Raw genomic sequence first — 15313 nt, forward strand, 5'->3', positions numbered from 1 at the left:
TAGTCAGGGCACTGCCCTGTGCTGGTGCTGTGTTATATTATAGGACATAGCTGAATGTCAGTTACCTTCACAGTAACTGCCTGACATTATCAAGTCTGATAGGAAGCATAGATCTTTTTTTAGATCAGCCTCCCTGCTCTTCAGCTCCATGTCTGTTGCTAGAGAAGGTAATTATCAGTCATTAGCAAGATCATTTATTTTCAAAATGAAAACATCTTTAAAGCAGGTTGTTAATGGACAGATGGTTTGTTGAACAGTCTCAGTGTTCTCTTCCTGTAAGTGGAGTCTCATTGCAGGAGGCGACTATGATGGTTTAATTAAATGTATTGTCCAGGGAGATGTTCTCAGGACATAGTCACGGGACAAAGGAGATGTCCCACTGGATATTCCAGATAGAACCCAATCGGAAGAAACTTGATTACAAGTTGCCAACAAATGAGATTTGAATTACTTTGCGGGAAATGTGGATTAATCTCAGTCGGCGGGAGATGGGAGAAATACCCGGGGAGTTTCATAGGTGGTCGCGTGGATGCATCATCCATCATAAATCAGCAGGATACCTGTCTCCTCGTGCAGCCTCTGATCACTGCGGAGTAAGACTAATGGGAAAGGAGGGAACGTTTTCTGAGCAACACCGAGAGTGTGCGGAGACACAGGCATCGTCCTCTGCCACACCGCACGCCTCTGTAAAGAAAAAGCTGTTGCTCGCGGGAAGTGCACGCCAGAAAACAACACACGCACTCAAGTCTCCCACATGCCCAGAAAACGCAGCGTTTGCCAGTTCCCCCTTCCCGATCCAGTGCGTGGTTCATTCCAGCGCCTCTGTATCCTCAGTGCGAGGTGTCTCTCCGCTGTCATCAACACTGAGCCAGGCGGTTTCAATCAGTCCTCTGACAAGAGCAGCCAAGTGAATTTCGATGGAGAGGTTGAGACCGAGCAGAGATCTTCTCGTGCAGGACTGCCGCGTGCCGAACTGTTGATGGGGTGAGTTATATATAGGCTATATATATATATATATATATATATATGAACCGTTGGTTGCCGAGTTTTCTTTTCAAACAAGAAATAACATTTACAAGTGAGGCCGTGTGTCTGAGATGATGTGTAACAAGTGTCTTGGCTGATTATCATCTTATAAGCAGAGTCTAGTGCATACAGGAAACCTCGTGGGGCAATGGGTGCACCATGGGGAATTGTAAATGTTGAATGATGAAAGTTATCCATGGGGGAAAAAAACACTCACATTTAAATCTCTCATAAAGTGTGAGTTTCTATCAGTAAAGCAAAGGTACATGTCGTTTTCTTTTTCAACGAGTTATAGCTGAATGGTTTAAAAAAAAATTTTTTAAAAGAGACACATTGCATAGGTTTGAAATCATGGTCCTCGTAACCACAGATAAAAAGCAAGAGCTGCTAAATACACAGCTTATTTACCACTCCACTAAAGGTTTGCTTCATGCTGCCTTATTATAAGGACACATCCACATACCTCCCCCACCTGAAATGTCAGCCTCAGGAAAACTCTCCTTGGAGAGAATAGTGTAACAAATGAGCGTACAGCCTATTCAGAATGGAGAGCTTTACACAAAGAGAATGCCATTCACATTCTTGCTGGGTTTTTTTTGTTTTGTTTTGTTTTACCTGATATTGCATCTGGCAGCTTTTAGTGCTTTGTTGGATTTTTTTTTTATCAGCAAGATGACTGCAGAGAAGGGTGTTAAAAAAAAAACAACCTGAATATATAAACAGAAGAAGCAGAAACAATATGCAAATATCATAACACAGTATTCACAATTTCCTTTTTTTTTCTTTCAGAAGATTACATTGGTGTGGCTGGAAATAACAGTAAATAAAACAACACATTGATCTAAGTTTGTGGCCACCCATGAAACAGTGAACAGCATCTTGATTTCTGCAGCATCTGGTGCAGTGATGCTTTGCAGTAAGGGCTTGTGAAACTCAGAAAGGAATTTATTTACTTTGGTCATTTTCAAATGATAATGAAATTGTAATGAAATATATGGGGACTGGAAATATCTCCTTGCTGCAGCTGTAGCAGTAACATGAAAATTGTCTGTTAGAACTACCATTGTTATCTCTGTCCTCCTACTTGCACTAAAAAATATAAGTGCACAGACCTTATGATAGGTAATGAGATGACAACCTCTGTCCCAGTTTAATTTCTTGCAGTAAACTGAAATCCCCACAAGGTTCTCAAGCAAATATGCCCAGTGAACCAGCTGGCACCTGTAAGTCTCCAGTCAGCGACCGAACCTGAAGTGACACTTTACCCATACATCCATCTAAAAACCCCTCTAGAATAGAGATGTAAATGTATTCAGCTATTTTCCGTTGACAGAAGTGAACACGATTCTCGTCTTCCTGTCTATCAGTGTCTCCCTTCTCACTCCTCTCACTAAAATGCATTTGCATGTGTTTTCCTGCGCCTTCCCGCATTGTGTGTCTGTCTTTCACAGAGTGAAAGACAGCCGCTGTTCGAGACACCTGGCCTGTGATGTCAGCAGAGAAATTGTGGGATGGCTTTGCTAAATGCCGCATGTTTGATTGACTGTTCCCCTCATAACGGTTGTCCAATTTCATGGCTATTAGGCTTGTTAATAGGAGCGGGGAGAAGAGAGTGTGCGGGGCCTATGGGTGTGCTTGGCTGGACCCTTTGATTTTAGGGCATGGTTTGTGATGCTAAGAGACAGTGTCACATGTCACATAAATACTGCGGCTGACAGGGACATGGCTCGTATTGTTGTTACCCGTCGGGCCTTATTGATGAAGCCCAGAGATTGATAACAAGCAGATCAATCTGACACGACCCCATGGGTGTAAAAACATGAATAAAGCATTATATGTATTTTAACTTCTTCTTCTGTTGATTTTTTTTTTCCAGCAGAAAAATCAACATGTACTTGTAAATTCAAAAAACACTTGATTGATTTATTCATCAGACAGAATAATGCGTCAATAATACAGCTAAAAGTAATGTCATTAGGAGCCAGATAGCTACAAGAATATTATGCTGGTGAGTAAATCTTGCAATTTAAATCAATCTCAATTAGGGCCAATTATATCAACTGAATTATATGCATTAGCTACACTCATTATGGACACTTGCACTGTACCCAGAAGCCTGGGAAGAAAACCTGAGCAAGTCATCCAGATCCCCTCATGACAATGTCACAGGAGAAAACATGCAAAATGAATGATTATATTTGATATTCAAAATCACGGGTGAAACTCCACTCTAAAGGTAGATACACTGGGTCAAGATAAGAAATGGTGATCAGTATTTTTAAAAAGCCTGGAAGGATTGTTTGAAGCTAGAGTAGTTTTTAGGAATTGGTTAAAGCAGGAGCAGAAGTTTAAACTGGGCATTTATAAATAATGCATCATGATTAATGATTAAAATTAACATCCTTAGACAAATCAGGCACATCTGAATATGTTTTCCAAAACACGATGCATGAAATCATTAATGCCCCCAGTGATGCTGCTTAAAAATGTGAGTCAAATGTGTCTTCGTTAACATAACAATGTATTCTGGACAAAATTACGGATTTCTGAGGATAGCCAAATGCTTTTGCATAATTTGGATTTCAACGTTTTTTAGTTAATGTGATAGCTGGAATCATATAAAATATGAATTGCTTAATTATGCCACTTGCAAGTGTATACAGCAGTTGTCGTTGGTAAAGATCAAACTTTACAACAACTAGCTAGAGGTGGTTGGTGATCTGAGATGCATTGTGCCCGCACGGTTGAAGATCTTGTCGTGTAGACGTCGCAACTTGTCCAGCCTCTCCTGTGAATGTATTGACAGAGCTGGAATCCGAGGCAGTTCCGTGAGTATCTCTCCAACAGACACTCTTGCTTAAAGTGAAAATAGATGCCACTCGTTGTAACCACCTAAAAAAAACGTGAAACTCCACAATCCTACTTAACAGAGGGATCTCTCTATTGGATATGAAAATGAGACGTTCCCCCAACGAGAGCAAATGAGAGCAGAAAAGACTCCACTTAAAAAACAGTTAATTTTTGCAATAGAGGCCTGACTTTCATGCAAATCAAAGGACAGCAGTGGGATGATGAAACTGAATATTTATGGTCTTTTCCAGACCCAGAGATGTCCCAGAGTACTTTTGAGCCTTTTTCACAGCAGATGAAATTGCACTTGAAAGTTGTAGGCAGGTTGCTTGACAGCTGAAACGAGAAACTCAAGTGCTTTTTACTATTGTGAGCAAATCATTAAACTTGCTCTCTTGTGAATGACACGGTGACATACACTGGTGCGTTTACACAATGGTGCAAACCCAGCAGTACATTTTTTGTAAGTATTGCATTTTTAACCTTTAGCACATACAAATACAAATGGTATTTTTTGTGCGAGAGCTAACAGTCGCATTGAAACGGTTTCTTCCATTTCTTTCTCCCTGCTGCAGAATGCATCAACTGTCTGCAGAAACTCTGTCTGAATCGTCTTGGCCCTTGGCTGCGGGGGCCGTGAGCAGCTACCATGACGTACCCCAACACCAGCATACTAACAGCCAACTTCAGTGGAGCTTTGGACGGCCATGACTCGGGGGGAAACATTTACCGGCCCTTCTCTGTTTTCAGTGTGCTCACTCTTACTTTGCTGGCGATGCTAGCGGTGGCCACCTTTGTCTGGAACTTGCTGGTGCTGGTGACCATCCTAAGGGTGAGGACATTCCACCGGGTCCCCCACAACCTTGTGGCTTCAATGGCAATATCCGACGTGATGGTGGCCGCCCTGGTCATGCCTCTAAGTCTCGTCCATGAGCTGAACGGCCGGCTGTGGAAACTGGGCCGTGTGCTGTGCCAGGTGTGGATCTCCTTTGACGTGCTCTGCTGCACGGCCAGCATCTGGAATGTGACGGCCATCGCGCTGGACCGCTACTGGTCCATCACCAGGCACCTGGAGTACACGCTCAAGACACGCAAAAAAATCTCCAATGTGATGATCGCTCTGACGTGGCTGCTGTCCTCCATCATCTCCCTGTCGCCTCTCTTCGGCTGGGGGGAGACCTACTCAGAGGGGATGAAGTGCCAGGTGAGCCAGGAGCCGTCCTACACAATCTTCTCCACCTTCGGAGCGTTTTACCTCCCTCTGTGCGTGGTGCTGTTTGTTTATTGGAAGATCTACAAGGCTGCCAAGTTTCGGATTGGCTCCCGCAAGACCAACACGATCACACCAATGGCTGAGGTGATTGTTCATTTTCTCTGTTAGAATCCATTTCCTTCTTATAACCCCTCATCCTTATAAGTCACACTATCATTATCCTCCCCCTCTGATATCAAATCAACTGGCTAATGCCCCTGACCCACAAATATGGGTTGCTGTGCAATTATTTATTATTTCGTCTGATGAGCTTTTCATCAGTAATCAGGGAAACCTAAGAATCTGATGTATGAGCATACGGACAAATAATTGAAGCCATCCTGCTCATCACCAGCGGCTTGCTAATGTGCGTAGGCAGAAGGTAGAGGGGCTATAAATACCATCTCCAGCATCTTTAATGACCCACTGCACCTTTTCTGGTTTTGGCGTTTCTCTAATCAGCAGACACTAAGGGCTAGATCTATTCCACAAGCATGGGTGAATTTATAATCAGGCAAATTTTCCCTGTGAAAATTGTGTTTGCACTCACTTTTCACCAGTCGCCATGATGGGAAATGCAATTTCTCAGAAAAAAAAAACGTCACTGATAGATATTACGCTACTTTTAGACATTTTAGAGACATGTTGTTCTTTCACCTATGAAAAGCTATTTATGAAAACCAGTGTCTGAACATTCTGGCAATAATCCACCGAAGGAAGAAGAGGTACACAGAAAATACTAAGTGAAGTTTTTATGTAATGCATGTACTTTGAAGTCTTAGTTATGTATGTATGACATCAGTTGGCCTGAAATTAGGATCACATGGTCAAGGAGGAACAATTGTCAAATGAATTAGCTCTGTGTTTTTTCTTCCTTTTGCTTTCGTAGGCTGACTTTTATGTCAAGTTTCATTACACAGGCAATCGCTCTTGTCGCTACAGCAATTAAACGGAATATGTTTTATAAGTAATTTTGCTTTCCGCAGACATACCAGCAGCTTTATACATGTCTCATTACACCAGCCAAAGTTTATTCTCATTATCTCCCAGCGTACATTGAAGAGCCGAGGCACAGAACCCTGCAAAGCGTCGACACGGAGCCGAGATATTACGGGTGGCATTAACATCCAAGATAATAAACCTCCTGCTCTCATCCTTCAACAGCACCCACTGAAAGACATTCAGACATGCACATATACACTTACCACACCAGAAATAGAGTGTATTGACAGGTATGATTCTACTAATTCTTGGCCTAGTTGCACAAATAACTCAACACTAACGTAAAATATCGTTTCAGAAAATGGTTAATGTCGCTGAAAATATAAAAACTGACAGAATTCTTACTCTACAACAGTCTCGTTTCCTGACTGAATTACCTGACCTTCAACATATAAAGTACACTTGTCTTTCTTTCTTGATTACTTATACCCTTTTAACATAAAAGAAGCAGATGAAAAATTCACAAGGTAGAAAAAAAACTGCCATATCTGCACATCGGAGACTGGCCTCATCAGAAAATCTCACTGGAGAACGTGATTCACATTCTTTCTCCTGCTCCTTGTCAGTGTCAAGTTAGAGCCATCACATAATTAGCTTAGCTGGAGGCAAAGGGGAAACAGCTCTGTCCAAAGTTCTTTTTTTTTTTTTTAAATGCACCTACCAGCATCTCTAAAGCTGTCTAATTAGCACTTTATGTAGTTTTGGTTTAATTCAAACACTAACAGAAATGTTAAGGTATTTTCATATAGAGAGCAAAACAGAGTTTCACCTTGCATTACTGGCCTGAACACAGTCTTTCCTTAACCTTAACCTTAAACTTAACCGCGGTGGCGGAGCAGAAAGCACCCAAAAACACAAGAATTATTCTAGATGTTATGTAACTCATTACTGAAGGTAATGTGAAATCCTCTGTTGTTGTTTTCGGTATGAGGAAGTAATGACAGGTGGCGTCATGTGCAAGCACACAGGAGCAGGAATACACTATAAAAATGCGGCAAAAGACAAAAGAGAGATGTACAGAAATAACTACAGAGGACAGTGTTTATGTGCCTGTTTGTCGGCACGTCGACTTTAAGGTGATAATATTACAAAAGATTATCAGGTAATGGGATTGGGGTTGAAGGCACATCATAGTTCGTTGATCCGCTGTATAAAGGGGGATTTGCAGTTAAGTGCCCATTTTAGCTACTGCATCATCTAGTATATAATGTTGAGGTGTCTTAAACCATCCATTGAATATGAACCCGCTTTCCCAACAGCACTATGCTTTTAACTTCTGGCCTCTGCTGTAAATGGATTTGCTTCATCCATCTTATCAGTTAGGCCTCCGCTGACCCGTATTTTTTTAACAAATTTTACTCCAGAGTGGACGAGTTCCTCCGTCCCTGCGCAGTTTCTTGTTTAGATATCCAACAGAAACAAACAGTTTACAGTATTAGTCTGTACTCTTATTTCTGACACATTTTTATAAAAGCTGTTTTGCTGCAGAAGGACCCGGACGACTTGACCTGATAAACAAAAAATAAAAGTCAGCCTTGAGCTGCGCTAGGCAACAAATAAAGAGACGAGAAAGTCAGCAGATAAATGTTGACATTTTCTTTTCCCTTTTCCTGGCTGCGCAGTATGTTTGTGAAATGCCACAAAATTGGCTGCTTGAAAATAATGCAGATTAAGACACGGCTCCAGCTTCATGCTCTGTGTTGCGTGTGTGTGTGTATGTGTGTATGAAATGAAAGAATAAGCTTTGGATTGTTGATCCACCTGTTGATTCACAGTTCTGTTCAGCAGCGTATAATCCAGCTTTTGTTGAGCAGCCGCAAAATGTTCACTTCAGTAACTGCTTTTCTTTGGCCTGTATTGTTAAAGGATATTGCATTTCCGATTCTCATGCTAACCGGGTTGACAGATTGATTAATGAATCAATAGACTAACTGTTTTCTTTGTCTGATCGGCTGCCTACCAGGTAAAGGAGGAAACACAGCAGCCACAGATGGTGTTTACTGTGCGACACGCCACCGTGACCTTCCAGACAGATGGGGACACGTGGCGCGAGCAGAAGGAGAAAAAGGCGGCGCTGATGGTAGGCATTTTGATTGGCGTGTTTGTACTTTGCTGGATTCCCTTCTTCATCACCGAGCTCATTGTGCCGCTGTGCTCCTGCGACATCCCGCCCATCTGGAAGAGCATCTTCCTGTGGCTGGGCTACTCCAACTCATTCTTCAACCCGCTCATATACACCGCCTTTAATAAGAACTACAACAACGCTCTGAGGAACCTCTTCTCCCGACAACGCTGAGACATAGACACAGACTTGGCATACTCAGCTGACGCACTACACCAGCACGCACTCCACAGTGTTACTCCTCCAGACAGACCAGGACTAATCTGTCACTCCATCATCGCCCAGGTGGATGATACGTATGAACTGTGTCTGGGGAAAAAAAACTGTCTTTAAAAATGTGACATTTTTATTTAGGTCGTGTTTTGTTTATTAAGATGCTGTAGTAACCTCACATCTGGACTAAGACAGATGTTTGAAATACTGTATCTACAAAGAAGAAGAATAAATTGGTGGTGCTGTGGCAGGAGCGGATACAGCGTTGTCTACATGTTGGTTTTCTCTCTGTCATTTCAGGCTTATTAGGGTGAAAGTCATATTAACTCCCTCGTAAACATTTTCATCATCATGTGTGAGGCTGCTGGGGATAATTTCAAAGAAGAGCTGGAAGAAATGCTCAAGAAAAGGCTTTTAGAACTGAACAAAATGAACCTCATAAATAATAAACAAGGAACAAGCTGTGGATCGTTTTCTAAACTAGACAACAAAAGGCTCATCATGGAAGATATGATTTCAAAGTAAAAAATGTGATTTGATTGTAGAAAGGAAGGATTTGTAGGACCTGAAATCTCTCCAGTAAGGTGGTAAAATGTTCAGAGACCCCCACCTTATAGCTAGGTACACATGAACTGTCAGGCTTCACATGCAATTTATTCATACATTCCTCTAGGTAAATACTGTATGCAGTCTCTCCTCTGATGCTGACTAGCTATAGAGCAATTCTCCTCGAACATACGCCCACACGATCTCATGCCTTTTATGATGGCAGGAAAACAGCAGCACAAGTGATCATTTCCATCGTCTTTGAATGGATGCATTATTGAGTAACAGTGGCCACAAATGACCACCTCACCTCAGACGAAGTAATTATGAGATACAGAAGATGTGTGGACTGGTGTTGAGCTATTTAAAGCATTATCACAACAACCCATTCTATAGCCTGAGGAGACAGTTAATAGGGACACATGTTGCTTTATTGTACAGGGAAACTAAAGTGCTGAGACGATATAGGTTTTAAAGTATGACTTATAGTGTTATACTGTCCCTGGGGAGGTATGGGACTAAGAGAAGCCAATGTTAAGCAATACAAATATACCTAATGGGCTTAGCACATAAAACTTGTGCTGAGTCTAGTGATGTTTTCCAGTTGTGGGTATTTATTTTATTTATGTGGGTTTGTTATGTGACCCTCCTATTCCCTGCACAAATTACCACTTTATACTGGAGGTGGACACCACTATAGGATATGTAAATGAAACTTCATTGTATTGTTAAATATACTGTAATGTGTGGACTCAAGCATGACAAATGTATCCTCAGCAAATAGTTGTGCTATATGTAATTGAACTACTGTTGGAGAGCAACAGCAAAGTATTTTGCACAAATCTCATAAAATGTTATCTATTTATACATATTTTTTAATGGGAGAAGAGGCAGCTGTGCAGCTGTCCATACTAGCTATTGTCGCTGTCCATTGAAAACTGTGCATCTCCAAATTAGGTGATTCTGTATTCTTTAGATAAACTGAGGGATGTAGTCTTCCTATTGTTCAAGAAAATGATCTTCATCTTGAGCTAACTAAATCCTTCAAAAGACTAAGAGGCTACTGCTATGCTAGCTGTGATGGTGTGAGCTAAATGCTAACTTTAGCATGCTAACATGGTCATAGTGGCAATGCTAACATGCTAATGTATAGCAGATGTTTATCACGTTCACCATTTTAGTTTAGTATGGTGTTTAGGTCAACCTCTTGACCACAGCGCAGTGCTTTGAATCACATGCTAACATTTTCACAGTGACAATACTAACACGCAGCTGTTAGCAGGTATGATGTTTACCATGTTGATCATTTTAGTTATGCGTGCTAATATGCTAACATTTGCTGATTAGCGCAAAACAAAGAACAACTGAGGCTCGTAGAAATATTAGTTTTGTGCGAAAAGCAATAGGATTCCTCCTTTTGGGACCATGGATATCAAATTCCATGGCAATGTATCAACAGAGATACATAGTTTTCACAGGACAGCAGCACTGTGTGGATTAAATGCTACCATTAAAATAATTTTTAACAGATTTTTGTGCACAAAGTTAGACTGTAAAAGAATTGCATGGATGTGGAAAGTGAGTAATTTTCCATTTAGGCTTAATTAATTATGAATCTGCACATGGTCTCTAGCTGACCTCAGCCTTTTCCCGTAATAGTAAAAAATAAATAATTCAGACTATACAACATTATCAAGTAGAACAGATATATCATAATGTAATATATCACAATGAAGGACCATAAATATAAGTGCAAAGAAAAAATAATCCACAAATTGTTATGGTTGAGTAATAATATTCTGTGGGAAACACTGAAATGCATACAGACAAAAATGGTAATCATTATTCTTACATTCTTTCAGATAGGGTGAAGTAAATGACAGCACCGGTCTGTTCTCGCCTGGCACTTCTTTCATGTATTAATCGTATGACTTGCTGGTTGACTTGAGTCAATGCCATTCAGCGGGATTCACTTATTTAAATGACTTCTTACTGCTCTCCACATTGCCCCGAGGACGGTTGATTATTCAGCCTTCGCCCCTTTTAGGTCTTGTTCTATGTGACGACCCATCTCAGGAAATAAGGAAAGAAAAAAGTGTTGCAGTAATGTTTACCATTCATCCATGTTTCCATTTCTCATGTACAAAAGAGATAAAAAAAAAATAAAAAAAGAAGAAAAGGAATGAAAGACCATTAGATCTGTCAGAGGCACTTCTTGGAAATTCATACGTATTCATATCTTTAAAAAAACCCAAGAAAAGTAGAATTTTGAATGGTCCATCATGTGTAAATGTGTCAGTGTTTTTTTCAGTGTCTGCATGTTTTCTTCCACATAAGCCTTGGATGATAAAACTTACAATAAACATCCGCTTAATTTGTGATACATGACGTCAAGCTTGACACTTTGACAAGAACGCTTATGAAAGTAGCAGCTACTCAGGTTGAGCCACGAGGCATGCTGCTAGATATTTGCTAACAGCTGGCTACAGACACACAATCTTTTGCAAACACACACACACACACACACACACACACACACACACACACTCATACATACACCCACACAACCCTGCATAGACTATAAGTGGGTAAAGAGAGAATGAAAGGGGAAAGAATTTCGTGTTAGCTTTAATTATGAAGATCATTTCCCAGCTACTGTAGGTCATTTTAAAAATAGGCGTTGGAATAACCTATCTCTCTGCTGTGCCACTGCCAGTGCATGCATTTCAGAGCCAGGAATGAGCCTGCTGCTGTTCAAAGGAACACATCCATCCATGTTTTCAGGGAAGACAGCATGCATGAAAATGTGGCTTGGCTAAACAGACTTAGGATTAAAACCAGCTGCCTCTGGCAAGGCAAACCTTTAGCGACCAAGTCTTACAGAAATAGATGCAACAAGCCGCCCCATGACATACAGTATGCCCAGTGGTGGAATATACTCTGTCACCATAAATATGACAACAGATGGAATATGTGGCCAAATATGTGTACACACACACACACACACACACACACACACACACAAACACTTTAATAACAAAAGATTTTCATTTAATATGCTTTAACTCACTCACTCAACAGCACCTATTGTATGTGTATCTGTAATCTTTCTGCACTTGGATTTTTTTATACCACATACTGTATGTTCTCATTACATTCGTAGAACTCTAATATCCCAGCCAGTTTATATAAACAGAGACATCCCTATAGATTGCCAACACTAGCCTCTGGTAACACTAGAATAGTAATGTCTTATGTAATGAGTGGAGTGCATGTGGAGAGTAGAATGACCAGACAAGACCAGATGTCCTCACTGTATCTTGACAACAAAGTGGGCTCAGTCTCTTCCTGTGTGAGGCCACATCGACTGCGTGACTCTGTTGTTGTTCCACTTGTTATTCTGCGACAGCTCGGTTTACTCCAAAACTGATACAAACTGCACAGCAGGACTGTGGATAAGAGGATCCTGGTGAGCGTATGTATGTGTGATCTGAATGAGCGCTCACTCTCACTTACTCACCCTCCACTCCCTGCTTGCTTTTAATTCAGGCTGTCAGGGCAAAACAGAGTTGAGTGCAGGAGAATGGAAATTTGGAAATTCTGAAATACTCCAGGGGAGATAGAAGCTGATAAACCTTTTTTTTTTTTTTACCTTGACACAGAATTTGGATGGACAGTGGATTTTTAAATTCCTTTGTTTTCATATTTTAACACATGAACTGTGATGATGTGCTGCGGGTTAAACAGAAACGAAGAAATTTGTTCAGAAATAAAACAAGACTCCACAAGAGTCTACAGCCACACTTGCACCATGATGCTATACTGATGCACAGCGGCGCTTTGAGCTAAATGCTACATGCTAACATTTTCATGTTTAGCAGATATAATGCCAACTGATGTTTAAATATTTCAGTCTGGACCAAAGTGGTGGACCGAGCGACGCGCCAGCAGACCGACATTGCCATCTCTAGAGCAATGCCAAACTGTACAATTAAAATTTAGGTGAAACGTTCACTTTCTTCCAAGTTTAAATCTTTTCTCAAAAAGCCTGTGAAGAGGGATTTTATACATGAAAGGATTTTTGTCTTGTCGTGGCTGCTGGGACAAATAACAAAAACAACTCAGCTGTCATAAACAGTATTTTCCACCATGTTTTCCAGACACATAAAAGAATCATGAGTAAAATGTACCCATAATTTTAAATGAAAAAATAATAAAACTTCATAGTCAGGCTCTGAAGCATATTTCATGTGAGTATAAAATACTACTTTAATAAAGTTTCCCTTCAGCCTCAAAAGGAAAAAACAAGGCAGGATTTGAAACCTGAGGGAAACACTGTCATCAAAATCTTTAAGCACCGCCATCATCGGTCTTTTGTTGGAGATTGTAAACATAAGTAAATTCATCTGTTTGCTCTGAACATCGATCCTTTGCTTATGTTCTACAATTTTTTTTTTTGTGCTTCCTCTCTCTTCTGACCCCGGTGCTGTCACTCACTGTAATGGCTCACTCTGCCAGGTTATGAATAGTTGATACAATGTATGTGAGCAGCATCTCAAAGAAGATTCAGCACATCCTGCTGTGTTACAGTGCCGCTGATGAATTAGGATAGGCCTACTACATTTTAAATGGAAGCACTGAATATCTCTATCACCCTCTAAACCCTTTATAAAAAAAAGGGGAAAAAAAGTAATGCATCCTTTTGTGATAACAGTGGCACGCTAGAGTATGTATCCACACTATCCACTATCCTTTCCATGCAACCAGCAACAAAAATATGATTATTACCGGGTTGCGGTGGACTGAGAGAAAAAGAAACAGTGTTATCTTTTGTGTTGTCTGGCTGTCTGAATTTCTATTTTACACCTCAGTGGGATTGGTTAAACCAATGCAGACAAAGAGAGAGAGCAGACCTTTGAGAGAAGTTAAAAAAAATTAAAAAAAAGTTGCACATATAGATGAGTCTAAATACTGTTACAAGAAGGATGCCACCCGGTGAGATTAAGCAGGTGGCGTTGTAATTTTGAGATTGCTGGAAATCACGAGCAAACTAATTCAGGAGGTGACTGCTCAGAGCGGTTAAATGATAAGCTGCGGGAAGTCTCACCATGTGCTCATCAGGTACACAAGCATGCGGACGCCGATAAGATACACGCACAGTCACACAGAAATAAAACAAAGTGGTTACTGTGTTGGGATTCAGTCATTCCACGGCAGGACTGTCACAGGTGATTCCCCTGTTCCTCAATGTCTCCTCAGTGCAGTGAAGATAAAACAACACCGTCTCATGCTCTGTTGCTATGGCACCAAGACAGTGAGGGAAATATCTGAACATGTCTGTGAAGATTTCTCAGTCACCCAGGTTATACTGGATGTCTATAAGTTCTAAGTCAAATAAAAGGCAAGTGTAGATGTTAGAAAGTCCTGATACATCTTCAGCAAGTCCGTTGGTCTTTGTCTTACCACTTTAAAAAACTCTTTATACCTGGCATCCATTAAGAGAAACAATATGAAGCCCTCTATTCAAAACTGGTTACATGTCAAGGCTTATGTTCACTTCAACCTCAAATGTTTGTTTTGTCTGATCTACATCGGTTTAGTCTCTGGCTCGAATTGTGTGGCACAGTTTACATTCAAGAGTCCAGCAAAGTTCAGTGAAACGGCACGGATAAGGCTGTGTCAAGGCACTTCACTTGGCAAGTAAGCCAGCCTGAGGGCAGGAGTGAGAAGGGGGTGATGTCAAGTTTTGGCATAAGTGTGTGGTACTTTGGTCAGGATCAGCATATGTATTGTCATTCCTTCTGTTCATTTTTTTCAGCTGATTTAGTCCACGCCAATGCCCTCCACCTCAATCAGCCCAGAGGATGTTTGAATGCACCACTTTGATGTCTGATGATGTGCGTGTCGGTGTTGTTTTATCATGGCTCACATTATTCACACCCAGTGTGAGAGCTTCTGGTTTGAATTCCCTTGAAGAAACATTACAATATGAATGAGATCTTTTGCATGGGAACAAAATATGGTTGATTGCCCTGCCTGATGATCAGAACGACGGTGAAAACAGCGTGACCATGAGCTTCAGCGGTTTTCTTGTGCCCGCTCAGGATTTGATGGTGAAAATCTCCCCCGGCTGCATTTCCTAACAAGGATTTAGAGCTGCCTAAGAAACCATGTTGACCCAACCTCTGCAGATGTAACAAGAGCCCGCATTACAGCTCATGTGTTATACCACAACAAGTCTCAGAGGGGAAAACAGCCTTTGTTTTGCATTCTATTGTTGCAGTGCATTCATATTCAAGAGA

General features: G+C 41.0%; 1 protein-coding gene across 1 annotated transcript; it reads left to right on the forward strand.

Moving 5' to 3' along the window:
- The first annotated feature begins 274 nt into the window (after nt 1-274).
- Nucleotides 275-11394, forward strand: htr5ab (5-hydroxytryptamine (serotonin) receptor 5A, genome duplicate b). The gene is made up of 3 exons (XM_056363814.1): nt 275-984; nt 4452-5233; nt 8094-11394. The coding sequence occupies exons 2-3, from the start codon at nt 4526-4528 to the stop codon at nt 8424-8426; spliced, it is 1041 nt and encodes a 346-aa protein (XP_056219789.1). The 5' UTR covers nt 275-984; nt 4452-4525; the 3' UTR covers nt 8427-11394.
- The last annotated feature ends 3919 nt before the right edge of the window (nt 11395-15313 follow it).

The sequence above is a fragment of the Seriola aureovittata genome, chromosome 20 (genome assembly GCF_021018895.1).
Source record: "Seriola aureovittata isolate HTS-2021-v1 ecotype China chromosome 20, ASM2101889v1, whole genome shotgun sequence".
In the NCBI taxonomy this organism is placed as follows: domain Eukaryota; kingdom Metazoa; phylum Chordata; class Actinopteri; order Carangiformes; family Carangidae; genus Seriola; species Seriola aureovittata.